The sequence below is a fragment of the Mixophyes fleayi genome, chromosome 1, assembly GCF_038048845.1.
Source record: "Mixophyes fleayi isolate aMixFle1 chromosome 1, aMixFle1.hap1, whole genome shotgun sequence".
Taxonomy (NCBI): domain Eukaryota; kingdom Metazoa; phylum Chordata; class Amphibia; order Anura; family Limnodynastidae; genus Mixophyes; species Mixophyes fleayi.
This window is the reverse complement of record NC_134402.1, coordinates 444,110,795-444,132,448: the sequence shown is the minus strand read 5'-3', so window position 1 is coordinate 444,132,448 and position 21,654 is coordinate 444,110,795. Positions and strand designations below refer to the sequence as shown.

Sequence of the window (21,654 nt, the reverse complement as noted above, 5' to 3'; positions counted from 1 at the left end):
ATATATATATATATATATATATATTATATATTTTTTTTTATTTTCCTTTCTAGAAAAAAAAATTGTTATATTAATTCAATATTTCAATGGATTGGGGAAGGGGACCTGTGCCCCATAGTCACAGCTTTTCCATGCAGCATTACAAAAATAGTGTTTTCTTAACCTGACCTAGTTATGTGTCTGTGTTGTGTTTACAAGACAGAAATAAACAATTATACAGTGATAGTACTTTACAAATGCATTGTGATACAAGACAACATAAAAGTGCAAACATAGAGCACTCAGTATTGTGAACAATAATATTCTACTTTCACAAAGGTTTGTAAAATGTATCCAGAGAGAGTTCAGGGGAAATGATGACATTTATCATCCAGCTGAGGTATATTAGACGACTGAGGCCAGAGAGTTGGGGAAGGGGGAGGAATCATGTGACTGCTGGGAATAATGTGAGTGATGGTCACATGAGAGAGGGTTTAATATAGGAGAGGTGCAGACTCTGTACAGACAGCTCTCAGTGCAGCCGGAGTTCAGTCGTCACACACAGCACAATGGGTTTTGGAATATTTCTCTCCAAGAGTTTTATCTTACTGCTCAGCCTGGTGTTTGTGGTAAGTGTGTACATCTACTGTGGTGCATTGTTTAATCCCTGTAATTGAATTGTGATTAGCCTGTTGTACTGCTAAATTTGAATGTGCTAAGAATTTTTAAGAATCCTGGCACTGATGATTAATATATAGTATATAAAATAATCCAGTTAATTGCAATGTAAATGAATATAGTTGTCTTGGTAGCTCCATGATCACATAGTCCTCAGGTGCTGAAGTATTATTCAGCTAAACCCTGATCTTTAGTTATCGCCCCTCATGTAGTCACTCTGCCAGGGAGATGAGCAGCTGGCTTGGTGTTTGCCCATGCTGTGCCCATGTGCCGTGTAGTCGGACAATGGCCACACTCTGGCCATTAGTAGTCTTCTGGCTGATAGAGATGGTTTTTGATAGTCATTATTGGGATTTTGGGGAGACCTGCTGCAACATTCTCTTTTATTAACATAGTGCTGACACAAACATACAATGACGTGACACAGAAGATAAAGATGGTCCTGACCAAATGAGCTTACAATCTAAGAGGCGTGGGGAACACTTGATACATGAGGTAGCGGAATAACAAGGGTAGCTGGTGGTGGGGAAAGTGAATGCGGCTACTGTACGGTGGCAACATTATCAGTCACCAATAATAAAAGCAACCATTGGCGCCTGGCATTTCCGGGCAGCTATCAGGAGTGCGTCGTTGATGGCACACGGAGAGGCGGTGGGAGATGGAGTTGAGCCAACTGCCTGATATCTCTGCGTCAGGCCAGTGTTACCACTATAATCGCCTGACCCACGGCAAAGCCGTAATTATCGTTGCTGTCCCAGCGTTCTCAGGAACTGGTCTAGCCACATGCAGATACAGAATACGTTTTAGTTTAGTTTCTGGTTCCAACCAGATGGTAATTTACCATTTTGTCTTCTATGGATTTTTTTTTTTTTAACATGTCTTTGAAGTATTTTAAAAATGCAGAAAAGTTTCCTTGTAACATAACATATGGTCTCCCCAAATAGATAATTTATCAAAAATAAAACCTTGGAGAGAACTCTGCTGGTGATTTCTGTTATGACGTGCAGTTATTGGGTTCAGTAGTCCGGCTCTTGCTGTACACAGACAGGTCCAACGTACAGCAGAGAGTGACACGCTGGAGTCTGTGCAGAGCTGAGAACAATCAGTGACACATACACAGGAATACATAGGATGATGCTTTATGGGGGCAATAAATGTGTTTTGTTTATTAGTGACCATGCTAATACTGTGGGTACAAGTTCCAGGTACTTTTTGTGTCTTCACCTGTCATATGGATCACGAGATGTTTGTTTGTGGACAGAATAAGAATAGATACTAATATTTGCATATGCAATTACGTTCCTCTGAGTATTTGTTCAGTGTTAAGAAATAAATGTCTGCCTGTATCTCCCAGTCTTATACTTTGTTGTGTATTTACACTTATTTGTATTTCTGCATTCTGTCTTGAGTAATACGTTCTTCTGAACTCAGATCCAGTACCAATAATTGTTACTGGTTTTTTCTTTATGAATGTGCCACATATTTGGATATAGTGGGTGAATGTTATTGTCTTATTGTTCTTGGCCAATCTATCTTCAGTTATTTATATAGCGCCACTAATTGCGCAGCGCTGTACAGAGAACTCGCTCACATCAGTCCCTGCCCAATTGGAGCTTAGTCTGAATTCCCTAACACACGTCATTTTGATAACAGCCAATAGACCTACTAATATATTTTTGGATTGTGGGAGGAAACTGGAGCACCAGGAGGAAACCCACGCGAACATATGCAGATGCATATAATATTGAATAAGTGTCATATAATCTCTAATCCATTGCTTGTAATGTCCCCCATGGCAATGGACCCTGATATGAAGGAGAAGTATCTTTTAACATGTGATTCTGCTCTAAGACCCACCGGTCTTACTCCCCAAGTGGGCTGTAAGAGCGCCGTGAAGTCTGCCCCCTCGTCTGTCCGAATTCTGTGTAGAAAATAGTTGGGTCTTTGGGGCCAGCAGAAGTTGTTACAAAACCCAGGCCCCAGATTTATCGAAGGCCGAGATTGTGGAGAGCATTCCAGCCACTGTATTAACCCATTTACTTGCCCATCCTGTTACATGGTGCTGTACAGGGGTATTTCAGAGGTAGCGGTTTTTGATTTTCTTCGTTTTTAAATGATGCAAAGTTTTCTGTAAACTTTTCGTTTTTAAGGTGAACTTTACTACAGTCCGCACTCTTGTCTGCATTCACTCTTCATCTCCTAATTGTTCAGGATGCCTCCCGGTATAAAGTGGGTGGACATAGAACATCTTGTAGCCAGATCATTGGAACGGGCCGAGCCGCTGGAGATGAGTGTGTGACCTTTTTATAACTCAGAGACCCAGCCGATCCTAATAAAATTCCTGGGGGTCGATTTACCAAGAAACCTCCAATAAGACTTTCTAAGCAGTGATCTAAAATCTCTTATTGGGCAGTTTAGCAAACAAACGTCAACAGTGATGAAGCTTTTTTTTTTTTTCTTTCTGTGGTCACCCCCTAGACTTGATGCAGGAGGCCCCCAGAGATGGTTTTGGTAAAGAGGGAGAAGCCCTCAAGCCAGTAAAAAGTACCATTTTTGCAGGATTTAGGGCTTTTCTTCCTTTGATAAATAGACCCTTTAGACCAGGGGTGTCAAACACAAGGCCCGCGGGCCAAATCCGGCCCGCCAGACCTCGTCTGATGGCCCGCGGAGCCGCCGCCAGCCTTGCAGCCTCCCCTTTTTTTTTTTCAATGAATTTACTCCGTGCCTCAAGTTAACAAAAAAAAAAAATTTTACTTACCTTCCGGGACCTGGCCCGACTTCTTCCTGCCCCGCACTGCTCCCTGGGTGTCGGATGTGATGTCATCACGTGACGTCCGTCCGACATCTCCAGGGATCAGAGGAGCGCGCGGACGCCGCGGAGAGGAGCCAGACTGAAGAAGAAAGAAGTAAAAGAAAGAAAGAAGTAAAAGGTAAGTAAAGTAAATGGAAGGGGCACATGGCTGGGCACTATAAAAGGGGGCAGATGGCTGGGCACTATAAAAGGGGGCAGATGGCTGGGCACTATAAAAGGGGGCAGATGGCTGGGCATGGGCACTATAAAAGGGGGCACATAGCTGGGCACTTTAAAAGGGGGCAGATGGCTGGGCACATATAAGGCAGGTGGAGCGGTAAACTTTGGATATACTGACCACTTCCATGTCACTTTACAGTGGTATAGGGACCATAAACTACAATCAAATACCCCAAAAATGTCCAAGAAAAGAAAAGTTGATGCAGAGGGAAGGCAATTTCAGGAGAGATGGGAAAGTGAATACATGTTTGTGATTAATGGAGACAAGCCGGTATGTCTTATTTGCTATGAGGCAGTGGCAGTGATGAAGGAATACAATTTACGCCGGCACTTTGAGACCAAACATGGAGCCAAATTTGCTAACTTTAGCCACCAGGAAAAGCAACAAAAGGTCCAAGAATTAAAAGGTAGCCTGCATTCTCAACGGAATATTTTTTCAAAAATGACAGCAAAAAATGATGCAGCAGTGAAAGCCAGCTATCTTGTGGCTGAAGAAATTGCGCGAGCTTCAAAGTGCTTTTCAGAAGGTGCATTTTCTAAAGAAGTGTATGCTGAAGGTATGTGAACAGGTGTGCCCTGAGCAGAGACAGGCTTTTAACAATGTCAGCTTGTCAAGAAACACCATCACAGACCGAGTCAGGGACCTAGCCTGTAATCTTAAAACAAAGTTGGCTGAAGAGACATGCAGTTATGTGGCATTTTCATTAGCTGTTGATGAAAGCACTGACAATACTGATACAGCTCATCTAGCTATTTTTGTAAGAGGTGTGAAGGAAGACTTGTCTGTCAGTGAGGAGCTCTTGGATGTGGTCGCCATGTATGGGACAACAACTGGGAGGGACATCTTCAATGCAGTGGAGGAATCCGTAAATAAAATGAAATTACCTTGGGAAAAGTTGGTGGGACTTACTACTGATGGAGCTCCAGCAATGTGTGGAGTGAGAAATGGCTTGGTTGGACTGTTAAAAGAGAAAATGGAAAAAAGTAATTGCCACACGCCGCTGATAACTTATCACTGCATTATCCACCAAGAAGCTCTGTGTGGCAAGGTTCTGCAACTGGATAACATAATGTCCACAGTCACGAAAACAGTGAATTTTCTGCGTGCACGGGGTCTGAATCATCGTCAGTTCCAACAATTTTTGAAGGAGGTGAGCATGGAACATACAGATGTGCCATACCATACAGAAGTAAGGTGGTTGAGTAGGAGCACCGTTCTAAAGAGATTTTTTGAGCTTTTGGAAGACATTAATCTTTTTATGCAAAGTAAAGGGAAGCCCTTGTCAGAACTGTCAGATCCAAACTGGCTGTGCGATTTTGCCATGTTGTGTGACATAACAGAGCATCTCGCCCAACTGAATCTGAGGCTGCAAGGCCGCAAACAAGTCATAACCTCAATGTATGACGCAATAACAGCTTTCCAGGAGAAACTGCGCCTATGGAAGTCACAGCTTGAAAAAGACAGTCTTGCCCACTTTCCTATCTGCCAGAGCATTTCAACCTCATTCCCAGGTACTTTTTCATGTGCTCGATTGGGTACCAAAGTGAATCGGCTGATTGATGAATTCAATCAACGCTTTTCTGATTTTAAAGAACAAAACTTAACCTTTACCAGCTTTGCCAATCCCTTCAACATCGATGTTGACAGTGCACCACATCACCTTCAAATGGAATTAATAGAACTTCAGTCCAACAGCAGCCTGAAAGCGAAGTTCCAGGATGCGACAGTCGATGACTTTTACCGTCTCCTCCCCCCTGCTTTGATGCCACAGCTCCGACTTCAAGCTGCACGTGTTCTGGCCATGTTTGGGAGCACTTATCTATGTGAACAGATGTTTTCAGTCATGAATCTGAACAAGACCAAGCTCAGATCACGCATCACTGATGATAACCTCCATGCTGTTTTGCGGATTGCTACAGCACAAGACCTAACGCCAGACATCGATGGACTGACCTTAGGAAAACGATGTCAGCCATCTAGTCAGAAAAGTTAAAAAAAAAAGGTAATGCCTTGTGTTTTCCATATGTTTAATAAACAGTGTTTGGCAATATTTGTATGTTTAAAAAAAAATTAATGTTTGTTACCAAAAAACATTTTTCAATGCATTGTACAATAATTGTACATTTGAATATCTACTTGTCATTATTCTGACTATGTTTCTGCTTTCAGAGCTAGTTATTACTTACATTATTACAAAAAACAGTAATAATTGAATGCAGTGACATTAATTTATGATAATAAAGAGTGGGCACATAGACCTACAGATACAACCGGCCCTTTGATGGGGACCAAACTGCTGATGCGGCCCCCGATGAATTTGAGTTTGACACCCCTGCTTTAGACTATAGAAACCATTGTTCCATATTTTGCACAGAAGAGAGCCGATAAGACCAAAATGGCTTTATACAAGTTGAATATTTTTCTCTACGTATTTGGCTGTATCTGTGCTATAAACCAACAGTCCTGATGCATACATGGCCTACAGGGACGCACAAGGTGAAATTTGCATGCCACTATTCCTTAAATAATGCTGTTTTACATCAGATATATGCAAATATTTCTCCTTTTACAAGGAGATGATAAAATATTTATATATATATATATATATATATAGTATTACATTTGGTTTTTAACCCACATAGGGCTGGTGGTAAAAGCAAGGCGGGGGGCTACTTGATAATTATTTTGGCTTAGGGGTGCCTTGAATAAATTAAGGGCTTAGGGGTGCCTCAACTGAGAAACCTTGGGATCCACTGCCCTAACCTTAATGGTTATTTTATATTCATCAGATTAAGTGAGGGCAGGGCTGCATGAGACAGTAGCAGTGTCATGATCATCCTTAATTTAAAATCTGGTGTCCTGAACACCTCGCCCCCAAACAAATTTTTATGATCCTGTGTTTTAAAAACTCAACTCCACTTGTCTCTGCTTCTGAGAATGGAGGGACTGTCACACCTGTGCCAGTTGCCATCCCTCTCTGTCCTACTTGCTTATTCTTAAGCGCATGCCCAAGGATGACTCGTTGGCTTTAGCCTTTAGGAAATACCTCAAGCTTCATTTTACTTTCATGTTTTCTTTTTACTTTGGAGAACAGCTGTTCTCAAATATTTGAAAATTAATTTCAGTTTATACCTCAACCGGTCACAAGTTTGCACCCCAAAGAATGTTGAGCCTTCACCAAAGTCTCTCGCCCTAGGCTGCAGCCTAGTTAGCCTATCAGGCCCCGGTCATGATGTGAGGAGGGGAATGGAGGCAGCAGGAAACCACAGACTGAGAGTTATATAGTGGAAGCAGCAGGGTCTCCCAGCAGCACAGATTATATCAGGAGATGAGTGATGTGTTAGTGAGGACAGGGCTGCATGTGACAGGGGCAGTGACATGATGTGAGAAGGGGAAAGGAGGCAGCAGGAAGCCACAGACTGAGAGTTATATAGTGGAAGGAGCAGGGTCCCAGCGTTAGCGATTTGAGGCCCATGTCAGACTGGTTCAGTAAAATGGAAGTGTACCTCATAATGAATACATCCAACAAGTACCCACTTACTGTAGCTCAAAGCTTATCCAGTAAGTCATGATTCACTATCAGAATGCTATTACAGACTTAAACAATGGATTGTGTATTAAGGAGTGTGTGTGTGTGTGTGTGTGTGTGTGTGTGTGTGTATGATGTATATTCTATATAGTGACCTTAGTTCCCAATTTAGCAATACTTAACCATTTATCTGTTGTGATCTTCAGACAATTGTATCTCAACCTTTTGGCTTGCATTTTAAACTTTATTTTTTGTTCCTCTTAAGCTGGGTACACACTTCAGTGTTGTCAATCGAGCGATAAATGACCGTTTGGGCTAACATCACATAAGTGTCTATAGTTAAACAATGAACGATGATCGTTACAAAGAACCAATCATTGTTTCCTTTGGTTGTTCAGCAGAACTAAAAATCTGGTTCTAATCCTGTAGTGAATGTACGAGCTCACGATCAGGATCATGAGTCATGATCTTTTCAGCCCATGATTATGACAGATGAAGAGCACAGATCTGAGGGTAAATCTTTTAAAACATGTATAGTGTGTACACAGGAATCAACATGCTGATCGGGGCCTTTTTTTTTTTTTTTTCATTGATAAAATTGTTGTAGATGACATTGGTTGGAAAATTCTGCAGTGTGTACCCAGCCTGAGAGAGAGAGAGAGAGAGTTGTTTAAAAAATAAACAAATAAGTTCTTATACTCTGCTGTGAAACGGGGCAGGTGCTTCCTGAGTGTGATTTTAGATGTTGGGTCTCACAGCAGCTAACTGCGCTAGACAGGAAGCCTCAAGACCCTGCACTTGTGGAGTATATTGGTTTAAAAACTTGTTTTCCAGTGTACAGCTTTGGGATTGAAACAAGAAAAGCCCTTTAATACTGGGGGGTCAGTTTATGAGGAATATGACCCCCCCCCCCCCCCCCTCTCTGGGACCCAGCTTATTTATTTTGAGTGGCCAAACTGTACAAGGCAGATGGGTGGATAATATGTTTCTAACCTTCGTGTTAAGTTTGGCTTACCAAAGTATAGGTTGTTTCTCAACCAGATCGAGCCTTACAACACGGTGCACGTGTGGGCAACATGTCAGCAGCCGGCAAGTTATCTATAAGGGCCTGAAAGGCTTTGTGAGGAACCAGAGAAGAAGAATTAACATCCATGGAAATTGCTCTAGAACAGATCGCAGTCAGCAGTCACTGCCTACCTGGGGTTCTGACCAAGTCACATTATGCTGTTCTGACTTCAGCGATTCTTTGCTAATCCTTTCACTGTGTCCCCTTAGAGCAGTGTTTCCCAACTCCAGTCCTCAGGACCCGCTAGCAGTGCATGTTTTCCATATCTCCTTGCTGGAGCACAGGTGTAGTCATTACTGACTGACACAGTGTAGCAGGTGGTATAATTATTTCACTGGTTACCTGGCAATCCTGCACTGTTAGTGGGTCCTGGGGACTGGAGTTGAGAAACACTCAGTGATGGATTTAGACCTCATGGGGCCCTAGGCAAGATACTGGTTTGGGGCCCCCTCCCTGAAAAAATCCAGAGCACTATAGTTTTTTAGCATAACATATACCCCTATTCAGGGGCTGGCTGGCAGACTTTAGCCCATAAGTTGCACATAGCACTGGCCCATAAGTAGCGGCCCATTTGTAAAGGGTGGTCTCACCACCAGCCCTGGGAGGGCCCTCTGGGGACCGCTGGGCCCTAGGCAATTGCCTTGGTTGCCTAGTGGTAAATCCGGCCCTGGAAACACTGCCTTAGAGTGTTCTCATCCTATGAACGTTCTCTTGTCGCCTACACAGAACTCTAAATGTTTTCTTGCCCTGATGACTAAACCAGTAATTGTAATTATCACAGTATACCTGCATGCGGGTGGGGTACGGTATTCCGATGCTCGAGATACCGACGAGCACTACTCCTATGCAAAGAAAACGATTTATTAAAAAAATGACATGATGATAATATACACTTACCTTGACAGCGGCGACGTGGACTTGCGAAGACTCTGGTATGCGACGCGTTGTACTTCCGAAGGTGCTGGATTTTGACCTTAGGTAAGTATCGGAACCCTAACCTTATGATTAACATATCTCTTTAAATGTGTCCGGTGACGCCACATTCCAGCGCCAGCATGCAGAGTATTCGGAATTACCACGCAACACACACCAGAGTCTTTGCAAATCCACGTCGTCGCTGTCAAGGTAAGTGTATATTCTCGTCATGTCGGTTTTTTTTTTTTTTTTTGTAGGAATAATGCTTGTCGGTATCTTGAGCATCGGGATACCGATTACCACTGCGCTGTATACAGTGTAGTGATTTGCTTGCTCCTCTAACTCTCTAAGAAGGCACCTGGAATGGAGAGAGATTTTACGGTGGACTTCTTTTTTCTTACTTTGTGCAGTTCAATAAGACTTCCCTCTGGTTTTTAATACTTCAAGTGTTCTCTGACAACCTACCCCTTCAGACAATTTTAACCTCCTTACAGTATTGTTTTATTGCTGTGTTTGTCCCCAATTGTAAAGCGCTATGAAATATTCTGTTTATGTGGGTGTAGATTGCAGGTGCCGGGATCTAGCTGAGAGAAGGGACTTAGCTGATGCTGAACTGTCATTGTCATGAACTCTCTTCAAATCGCTTATTATGGATGAGGTTCCTAAATATGGCTAAGGTCCCTACCTCTACTGACTGTGGCTTTACAAAATGGCTATAAAACTGTTGTCAGGATTTGGGTAAAAATAATTCCACACATAAGAAGTGGATTTTTTTGGTCTTGTGTCCAGGCATAACAATGGCCTTCTTCTTATCACGTGCCAGAACTGCTTCCACCGGCGCAGGACTTGCACAAACAACCTCATCCTCATCAGCACGTGCGTCGGCTACACAAATATCCCCCTCATCTTGTTGCAATTCCAAAGTGGCATCCTCAATTTGTGTATCGCCGACTACACTTGGGCTACGCGTGCACACATCTGCAGAAATGCTGAAAGGGGCCTTCTTTATGGGTACACTATCAGACAGGTCAGGCTTACACATAGCACTCGTGGATAGACTATATTCAGGGATTTGTAATTTCTGAATCTGAACATAAATTTTCCTCTAATGCCTTACTGGTTTCTTCCAGCTCGGCTTTTACACGTAAAAGTATTTGGACCCCACTTTTACAGTCAAAATGACAAATTCTTGCTTGGTCATGACTGACCTTACAAGAAGATGCCTCAGTGACAGTTGCAGAACTAGCACTCGAAGAGAAAAGCAAAGGTCTCATTCTTTCCTTGCCACTGCGTGTGTATAATGGCTTGTTGGCAATTTTATTTTTTTCTGCAGTCAACTTTGCCTGGATTACAGGTCTTTTTTTCTTTACCAAGGTAGAAGGTGTGTTTTTTTTTTTTTTTACATTTTTGTTTCCCTGACTTAAAAACACTATGCACTTTAACATAGGCTTTAGCAGGTGATGTAGAGGGATTAGTATCATCATGACTGGTGCCAGCAGCTGCTTGGTGCTCCTGGTCTTCTGTCTACTGCTCTGAATCCATTTTGATAACACAGTACAGTGTCACTGCAGATTTAGAACAAGACTGCCAGCCCTATTATTTCTATTTCAGCAATGACAATTGGCAATGGAGAAATGGAACTGTCCTGTTTGTGTGTGAGCTGTAACTCAGTAGAATGTCACTGGAGACTTTAGAGAACTCTGCTGCCCCTCCTTCTTTTATAGCTATGATTCTGCCCAACTGCACTAGAGACTGCCAAGAAATGAGCTACCCCTTCTGTGTGTATCTGTGACATGGCACTGGATCGTCGTGGAGGGCGGTACTTATTGAATCAAAAACTCATGAGATCCAACGACGTTTTGCCTCGTTTTCAATTCCGAGGGTGTGCAAAAGTGCCGAGCTGGTTAGGTACTCTGATCTGCTTAGTTCGGGTTTTGGGAGAACCGAGCCTGGCAAACAGTAGTGATGACAATTGAATCAAACATGAATAGAACGGGGGGAAACATTGCATTTTGCTGTGCAGTTGGTTAATACTGATAAAATGGGAATATTTCAAGGGATATAGTTAGGTTAATTAATAAAAATAAAATACTTAGTATATTTCAATCGGTCTTCGATCTGAATTGCATTGATCCAGACGAAGACAAAATAAAGCACCGGTGCCTAACTCACGGTCGATGGGAGGGGTCGGGTAAATCCTTCTACACCCCCTAGAATGGCATTCAGATAGATTACGAATTATAGCTACAGATGCCAATTCATGTTAGAAAGACATCCTATCCATTTTGTAAAGTCTGTTAGTGATCTGCCACCATGGCCTCTTGTGGTAACGAATTCCAGGACTTATCCACACTTACAGTAAAGAACCCCCACACTTACAGTAAAGAACCCTTATCTACATTGATGGTGAGACTGCCTTTCTTCCAATCATGATGTATGATCCCTTGGTGGACCAATCGTTAAACATACCGGAATATGTGCGGTTGCGTGGTTTATGATCTGTAGTCTCCTGTCCTATTTCCCACCTCTTTCATCTAGCCCCCAGCTCAGCAGGGTATTGACTTGGTTGTATCCTGAAAACCTGGCCTGTTGGGTACTAATATGGATTTGATTTGTGTCCTGGAATGTATCAATGTTATTACTCCTGTATCTATTTTTTTCAGGCTGCAGCGGCCGGACTGGGGTTTGTCGGAATAAAGGTTATTGTCACCTACAAGCAATATGAGGACTTCTTGGGGAATGCCTACGTCATGCTTCCGGCTATCATCATCTTGTGTTTGGCAGTGGTCATGTTAATTATTGGGGTGCTTGGCTGTTTCTCTGCTGTCCAGGAATCTTGCTGTGGCCTGGGATGTGTGAGTACCATCATCTCTCTAGTTTATGTAAACCAGGATTCCAGATTGTCCTTGTTGGGTACAGGTTCTGAACATTCTATAGACTACTTCCTGTTTGCACACTGAGAGCAGCAACCTGCCACTATGCTCTACCATGCTACAGACCCGAGAGTCATGATGAACAACTCTGTTGCCATGCTTATTGTGGTGCTGCCAAGATACAGTACAGTAAGGACGTGTTTAGTAAAAGCAGAAATATTGCTGTGCTTTCAGTTCTTGAGATGGATGCGACTTAACACACACACACACACACACGTGCACATTTTTTGCAACAGAATTTTTATATGTATGATTTGGGGTACAAAATGCATCAACGTCTAAATTGAGCCTCGTGGTAAAGGTGAACATGTAAATTTCTATGAGTTCTCCCACACCCCTTGGAGAGTAGGCCATCCTCCCTTATCCCGTCTAGCCTTCTACGTGAGGACATGATTAATGCCGTTGTGTATCGCCTGGCTGGTCCTGAGGACCTGACTTGCGTTGTCATGGTTCCGCCCCCTGCTGCGCTATGACGTGTTTGCGCCATTGTGCAGCAGTGAGCGGGGCCATGATGTCAATTATGTCACTATGCTCTTCTTGTACTTACTGAATGGAAGGTCCAAAAAGTAGGAAAATACGATGGAAAGTAAGTAATGAGTGCAAAGGCCATGCTTTAGTACACAGAGATGACTTTAAAGAAAGGTTTCCAAAGTCCAGTCCTTAGGGAGCACTAACAGTGATATAATTATACCACCTGTGGATCTGCTACAATGTATCAGTCAGTAATGATTACACCTGGGCTCCAGCAAGGAGATCTGGAAAACATGCACTGCTGGGGTACCCGAGGACTGGGTTTGGGGAAACCCTGCTTTAAAGATTTGAGAGCTTGCAGAGCGTTCCATGTCGTGTAACACAAAATATCCTCCAGCTGGCAGGCAGGGCATGCTAGGACTTGTAGATCCACAAATGCTGAAGAGGTCCCGTCCTCCCCCCATTGCCCCCCCCCATTGCTGCCCCTGCTCTAAATTATGCTAAAGAGCTTCCAGGTCATTTTTTTATATTCACCCTGTCGAGCACTATTTTGTCAATTTTAGCAAAACATTTATTTTGTTCCCTCTCTCTGAATCTCCAGTTCATGTGCCTGATCTCCATTATATTAGCTGCAGGAGTGGTTGCCCTCATTCTCGGACTGGTATACAAAGAAAAGGTGAGAATATGTATTATGATTGATTGGACATTTTTGGATTCTTTTTTTTTTTTTTTTTTTTTCTGGATTCTCAAATTCACATTGTGGTTAGAAATGTCTACCCTGTTGGTCATGTTCTATGCTTTTAACTTTTTACCCTTTCTACACTCTAAACTGTGAAACGTCCACAAAGCACAATAGGTTTTGGTGTTCACTATGAAGTGGGCTGTGAAGTGCAGACCACCCAAAAAGCTGATACTGACCCGCTGTAAGATGTAAAAACAAGGTATTTTGTCTAGTGCAATATGTTATACCATAAATACAAAGTGTGCACGGCGGATGCACTTTTCCTTCTAGCATCCGAATGTATGAGTGTGTTTTGGATGGTAATGCTTAATTCCTGCAGTCTGTGAGCAGGTCACAAGAGTATTTGATGTATCCAGAACATGCCTGAAGACAAGAGGTGACTCTCGCTGTAGTTCTTCCTGGTAACATACTTTTTGTAAACTAAAGTAAATCATTTTAAACATGCTGCAGAGCCACTGAGGCCAGTCCAAGCCTGTTTTTCATCTGATCAGATGCATTAATTTTTTCAGTTTATTGCATTGGACACTTTTAAAATATTTATGCATACACTTATGACATCTACTGTTTGTAGTGTTGTTAAAGATTAAAATATATAGGGTAGAAACTAGAAAGTAATAGTTAGTGAGATGAGTGTTGCTGCAGTGTAATCAACTGGATCTTTGCCATAATCATCATTTATTTATATAGCGCCACTAATTCCGCAGCGCTGTACAGAAGACTCGCTCACACCAGTCCCTGCCCCATTGGTGCTTACAGTCTAAATTCCCTAACATACATATAGACACACAGAAAGACTAATTAACCTACCAGTATGTTTATGGAGTGTGGGAGGAAACCCAGGCAAACACGGGGAGGACATACAAACTCGACCTTAATAAGGCCATGGTCAGGCATCGAACTCAGGACCCCAGTGCTGTGAGGCAGAAGTGCTAACCACTTAGCCACCACGCTGCCCATATGTCCTGGGCCCCTTCACTGTTGGACCCCGTAGCAGCCGCATGGGCTGCTCAAGCGCTAGTTACACCCCTGCTGAAAGAACCATCGCTAATGAACACTATTTGACCTCAGAAGCAACAGGTGAAAAGTTGTCTTCCGTCTATTATCTCCTACACTCTGCAGAAAGACTCTAGTACAGAGTGTACTATGTGCCTTGTCTCGAAAGCAACCTGCTCTTGGTGAAGAAACTCCATAGCAAGAAAACATGTTTCCCACCCTTGCAGAAGATCCTACCCCCACCCAAGAAAAAAAAGCAAAACAAAAGGCCCAGCAGTAGAAGAGAACAGTCTTTGGACTTGATACAAATGGATATGTGTGGACCAATAAGCCTTGGTTCCCCATGAGGAAATAAGTATTTTGTGACATTTGTTGATCATCAGAGATACACAATAATCTACCGGCTTCACAGCAAGGATGAAGGTACCTGAGGATCTCTTTCTCAAATAAGCAGCAAGTACCAAAGATATTGTGTGCAGTTAGTGGTGTTGAAAGCAGAAGTGGTGAGACACAATCCATCCTGAAAAATACCAGAATTGTTTTTGACCACCGTACCATACAACCCCAAACAGAATTGTATATCAGAGCAAGAGACCTTTTATGCTGTGAAAACGGGCAAAGTCTGCTCTATGAAGCAGATATACTAATTACATAGGGTAAAGCAATTGTGACAGCTGGCTATCTCCAAAATCATTTACCCAATGAGGCTACTGAGAACTTCATATGAACAGGGGAACATAAAGAAGCTTCAGCTGCAAATAATTTTAAGCCAGACCTATGTACGTGATCCAGAAGTAAGGTATAGCAAGTGGGAGGCTTTTGCAGAGGAAAGAGACCAAAAAAGATACATAATTGTGCACCAAGTCACCAACAAGATAACCATTAGCAGAAGCATTGTGCTTAAAGAAGACCGACGCTCAAATTTCATAAGTAGATCACCATGAACGAATCGGAAATGTGGGAAAATTGGTAAAGTTATACTGAAATGGCATTAGGTGATCCAGTTATTGAAGGAGAGAACAGTACCAACTGTACCTTCATTTACAAGACCCATGAGCATTCATGCCCTTCCTCCAGGGTTTGAACGGCACCACAACCGAGCCCAGAGTCGTGGATGAAGAGGCGAAGGCTGCCTGTCCGCAAGAAGTGGATTAAAGTTAAAGCTGCTCATTAAAAGATAATATCTCTCGTTCTGCTCCAGGTTTTGGGATGAAGATGTAAACCTCCAAACATGGGTTGTGGCCACGTCTCGATGGGGGCGCCAGAATGCCCATTAGCTATCTCCCTTTCCCCAGCATTCTCCTCCGCAGGACAAACGTCCGCTAGCGAAACAGCAGGACAAAGCCCTATATTTTGAACTGTCACGCGGAAATCGGGGCAGTTAGGAGGTATGAAGATGGAACTTGCATGATAAATAGTTGTCGAGTATCTATGATCTATGAGTAACTATGATACTTTATGCACATGTTGGGTTAATAAAGTTTGGAGAGAGAGAAAAAAAAAAAGATCCAAAACTAGAAACTTGCATTTGCATAAGATGTGTATTACTCCAGAATTATCTGCTACTAACCGAACATACTACACAGATCTAAAAAATGCAGTCTGTATCTAAAATTGTGACGTGAAACCGTGTCGGTCACAACCGCAAATTGTTGCACCCCCGCGAGTCATGGAAAATACTAGGAGCAAAATATTTTAACAATGCAGAAAAGTTGGTTAAAGACGGTTCGACTGACAGACCCACTTGGTCTGTTTTTAACTGGTTTCTTAACAAAAACAAAACAAAAATGTTGTGGTGCTTTACAAGAGAAATCTTAGTCGCCCTACGAAGGTCATAATGTATACAATATACACACATTTAGTAAATAAACATGTGTGAATTTGTAGATTAAATTATTACCCATCTTTTCTGAGGTGCCCTCAATATTTTAACTATTACTTTCCAAAATAAAAATTGGAACTCTAGCGCATAATGTAACCTTTAGGAAATATTTTAATCTATTTAACATATGGAAGTATATTAAATACGAAAAAATGCGAAGGTAGGAATTTGATGTGGAGAGGAAGCACCTCTGTGCAGAATTTAACTTTGTTCCCCTAGCATGCATACTTGCCTACTCTCTTGAAATGTCTGGGAGACTCCGAATTTCGGGTCATTGCACAGCAAGGAGTGGTCCACGGTGTATCGATTGCGTCATCAAGCACCACCTCCAAAGTCTAGTTCGTGAGGGAGGTGTGACATGATAGACCACCTATGCCACCCTGTCTATTGTTGCTGGGAACCGGCTGGGCTAACTTTGCCACGTTCCCTTTCGTTATCCCAAATGCGCCCTCTTGCCGCAGTAGGAGGGGCTTACACGTGCTGCCACCACTGGACTCCTTACCGGCATCCAGAACCGGGTTTCTTCTGGGTAACTGACACTGCAAGTACCCCGTTACTGGTGTACCTGGGCTGGTACTCCTGTCCTCTTACTATGGATCAGGGAATCTGTGGATGGATATCCCCTGGACTATCGCACTGACCAGGGCTGCTGGGTGGCAGGCAGAGCGGTGGTACTGGAAAAGCTTTGGTCCAAACCTCCAGAGACTTACCCGACTTCAGAAGGCAGAAGCTGGCTCACGAAAACATATTAACAGCAAAGCTTTGAAATGACTACTTCCCAGAATCGCGATGATTGCAGAAGCCGGCACACAAAGTCATGTGACTTTCTGGGAGTGTACTTTTAGTAGGGGTGTTAAATGCCTAATGCAGGGAGCCGCGTAATGTACAAGGGTTGTTGTAAAATATTTTACAACCCGCGGCTCCCTGCATTAGTCAGACCCATTGAAAAGAAGCATCAAAATCCAGAGCATCCTTTCATTTCTTTAACATTGAGGAACACGACCAAATCTTATGACTCATGTTGGCATTTTTTGAATATATTTTTAGTTCCAGTGATTTATGTAACTGGTTTGAATGTGGCTCTTTTTTTTTTTCTTTTCTGATTTCACTTTTGGTTGGTGGGATACACTTGGTGGGAAAACCTGTGGTGGTCTGGCTCATCCTTTCATTGTAAAGTTACACATAGGACAATGTTGCCACAAGAACTGTAGCTGTCAGAATACAACTTGCCAATAATGTCATTAGGAGGTAGTCGAATGTTTAAAAAATTGATATCCTCCTGACACTGCAATCTGGCATCCCCAGGCACTTATTATAGATGATGGTTAACATCCGTTGTAAGATACACATTGAGCCGCTAAACTCTTTAGGTTGTACTTTTGGTATAATGTGCTCTCGTGTTGGTGTACCTCTTCTGTTAGTCCATTCATTTTACAATGATTTAGTTTCTGTGCATGACTTTGCTTTTGCCATTCTGTCACTTTAATTATTCCTTATTTTATATTGTAGATAGATCCAGAACTCCAGAAAAATATGGACGCTTTGTTCAAGAAGTTCGATGGGAAAAATGTAGAGAGTTCAGCTGTTGACTTCATCCAAGAAGAGGTATTTAAATAAATGTGACTTTGTTCTGTTGAAACCTGTATATAGTAGCAACCTGTGGTCTTAATCTTGATGCACTGCATTTGTGCAGGCAGGTTAGGCATTCTTTAAACGACAAATTATTTTTATTTAGCAGAACTTTTCACCCTCTGTAATATTGTATATTAAAACTTCAGCTTAATCTTGAGTGCACCCATTTCTAAAAGTTGTCAGTTGTATAATGTGTTATTTTTTTTCTATATAGCTGCAGTGCTGTGGCGTGAACAATTACACCAGCTGGCAGAACACAACCTGGCTTCAAGTTAACGGCTCTGTGCCACTGAGCTGCTGTAGGAAGAACGTGACGGATTGTCAGGGAAAACTAGACGCTCTCGACAAGATCTATACAGAGGTAGGAATATGTCCGTGCAGAATATTGCGGAGGTCAGATAATTCCCCTGTACAATTGGTGACTCTACTGGGGAAACGGTGCTGATACATTGTGTAAATCAGGCAGACGTCCACATCTTGGTGCCTGCGGTGGGATTGTGCATTGTATTTGTTCTGGGTTTTCTGTACTTGGTTGCACGCTATGACTACATGTTGTGTGAGAATAAATTTTGGGTCACTTCTGTTTTTCAGGGCTGTGAAGCAAAGCTGCAGACTGTGGTACACAAAGTGCTAGGCTTTGCCATGATTGTGATACTTGGCCTCGCTCTCATAGAGGTACGTACAGTGTACTGGTTTATACAAGTAGATAAATTGTTTACTTATCCCTATTGAGGAAGTCTGTATCCAGCAAGTTGCCACTACAGTAATGGCACAGTGTCTGCTTTATAGGGGTCTTGCAAAGCAGTTTTACTAGAGACTAGTGATATCGCTAAGGTGCTATCGAGTAACATCCACAGTGCTGGGATCTAGCAGAACTGATGTATGCTACTAAATAGATCAGCCTATAACATGGGTGCGTCCACAGGCATCTTTACAGTCACGTAGGGTGTAATAGATCCTCCAGACCATACGCCCAACCATATATGCATCACAAAGCCCAAAAAACTAGACACTCGCACTCTCTGGGTTTACGTACTACACAAGTACTATTGTTTGTAGCGCCGCAAATGTGTGCTTGTGTTTTCTCTCCACCCCCTAAAAATGAGTTAATAAAGTGAGAAAGGAGATTCACAGAAGGCAACCCCCTTTCCCTGGTTTTGCTGTCCCCTCTGGTTTTGCTGAAAGTTGATCTGAAGACCTTAGAAGATGAAGCAAAAGCAATACAGTCTTTCAGAGTGTTACATTTGGGTAAACCTGGTCTTGAGCATTCGCTGACGGATTATATATGTTTTTATTTTCCAGCTACTTGGTTTGATAAGCTTGTGCGTCTTCTATCGCAAAAGTGTTTCAGTAGCCTACCAAGTGCTCTAGAACCATTCCAGAATATGATCGAGATGTGGAAATTACAGCGGCCTCTTATTAATGTATGACGTTGGGTCCTTTACAATGCATACGTCACTTTGGACTTGTGTAAATATGCATAAATATGTAACTGTAGAACTTTCTATACTTCCAAATGAACTTTTGAAATGGATATGGCATTAGGCTTTGGTACTAATGATGTATTATAAAATATCTTTGTATGTTTCTCTGTGCATTTGATAGTTTTGGAATAAAACGATCAATAAAATAATTTTTTACAAATTTATTAATGTAATACCGCGTTTGTTGTGTTTAGTTTTTATTTTTGTGGTTTTGTTTCCTCCCCCACAATTGGGACTGTTCTGGTATGGTTCTGCAACTAAATGCAAGAATGAAATTGCTTTTTCACATTTTAGGAAAGCGATTCAGAAACGATATGTACAGTAATGAATGTCCCTTCCTCTCATAGACCTAGTTTTCCATTAAGTATACTGTCTACACCAGTGGTCAGGGAACAGGGGTAAATTACCCCAGATGGGGTAAAAATGAAATTCCTGGGGGTAATGCTGCCGATTCACATGCTGCCAGTTGGATTGTAGACCCCTTTAAATGTAAAATTGCTGTTGTACCAGAAGAGCCTCAAGGGTTGGCAGAGGCACTTCCTGAGCTTTGATGCAATAATGAAGCACGTATTGTATTTGAAAACAAAGCAGATCTGTCATATTTTTGGATGTCAACAGCTACAAAGGCATCAAAATTGCACATGAGGAGGCGGTCAAAAAGTTGCTGCCTTCTGCAACAACCTACCTCTGCGAACAAGGATTTTACACTCTAACGAACATAAAAACAAAGCAGAGATATCAATTGAATGCTGAAGACTGTATCCAAATTGCTCTGACATCAAAATGCCCCAATATTGATGCACTTGTATCAAAATTGAAGCAACATCATTTCTCCAAAACCTGATGTTTTGAAGTTGAAGCTTTCAAAGAAATTTTTAATAGATTCTATAAAATTTTTAATTCCAATAATTAATAATATATGATTTTCTTCCTTTCAAATTAAGGGGGTAACATCTGCGTATCTAAATATATTTGGGGGTAAAAAAGTTCCCTGACCCCTGGTCTACACCATGGCTTAATTCTGTAACTGGCCCTTTATCAAGGTCGATGTGGTTTGTTTTGTAACCCATGGTGAATAAACAAAAAGGATAAAGGTGTACTCCAGGGGGGGGGGGGGGGTCTCAGATTAGGCGTTATAATGGGTTAAAATTCAGGTCAAAGCAACCAACAAAAATTAAAGCTGGTAAAAGTATTTTAAAAACTCTGATCCATGCAGTGGAAGAGATGGAAGGTTAGCAGAGCGTACATCATGGCAGCCAGTGGTGGACTAAGATGATTTGGGGCCCTGCTCTGTAGGTAAACCATGGGGCCCAAACACCACACATCAGTTTCAACCTACTTGTCAAACATACTATATATGGGGTGCGCTACAAATCTTTGGGACCAAGTCCACTATTTCCTCCATCTACCCCAATAACTGGTAATCCACAACTCATTCGAGGCCTTACACCAAGAATACTGCAAATAATTTGAGGTGGACTGACCGTTGTCCAAGTTAATGACTTCTAAATGCAGGAAAAATGTACATTATGGGGGGGGGACGACAATGGTACATTATATTAACAAAAATGGGTTATTTGCACATGTGATAAATCATTGACTAAAAACACAGTGACACATAGAAATATGACCCTACTTAAATCCCACGTGCTTTCACATGACTTGTACTATTCCTGCCCACCCCCACTTATCAGGAAATGTGGGTGGAAGCAGGGTCAAACACTTTCAAGACCACATCGCGATAAAAGAATGAATTTAGATTAGAAAAGGTCTGCAGTATCCCCAGGTTACAGGGCAGTTCAGCGGAAGCTGGTGTGGATCATGGAGAGAGAGGACTGATCCCAGGAGGCAGAGGGTGAGTGCATTGAAAGCTGTGGCTCTCCCTCACTCTAAGCTAAATAACACAGTGTGTACCTCATGATAAGGGAGTGAGACTTTTATACCATCATAGTGCAGCACTCTGCTGATTCTGCCACCCCAGTGTCGTCTTCAGTGCTTAATCTGCGGGACTTTATTGCAATGTAATTATGTCTCCACTTCAAGCCAGAACACTATCATTCATTATATATCATATAGACCTTCTCCTCAGCAATTAAAAAGTGATTCATTGGCTTAGAAATCCAAATTCTTTATTCAAAATCATCCCATCTGAGAATTTTTTTTTCCAACTGCCTGAGAGGTTAATATTCTGAAATCCCCGTCTGCCTGTAACTATGTACAAGAAGAGATCTGCTGTCTGTCTCCATCTAGTGGCTGTTTTTCATATTTCATTCTCCAGTGATATACATATTAGCACCAGAAATTAACTTGACTGACAT

General features: G+C 42.2%; 1 protein-coding gene across 1 annotated transcript; it reads left to right on the top strand.

Annotated features, from left to right (window-relative positions):
• The first annotated feature begins 469 nt into the window (after window positions 1-469).
• Window positions 470-19,500, top strand: LOC142109937 (tetraspanin-36-like). The gene is made up of 7 exons (XM_075193744.1): window positions 470-608; window positions 11,863-12,054; window positions 13,205-13,279; window positions 17,730-17,825; window positions 18,067-18,213; window positions 18,444-18,527; window positions 19,155-19,500. Exons 1-7 carry the CDS (start codon window positions 549-551, stop codon window positions 19,221-19,223), a joined length of 723 nt encoding a protein of 240 aa, XP_075049845.1. The 5' UTR covers window positions 470-548; the 3' UTR covers window positions 19,224-19,500.
• Window positions 19,501-21,654: the final 2,154 nt, after the last annotated feature.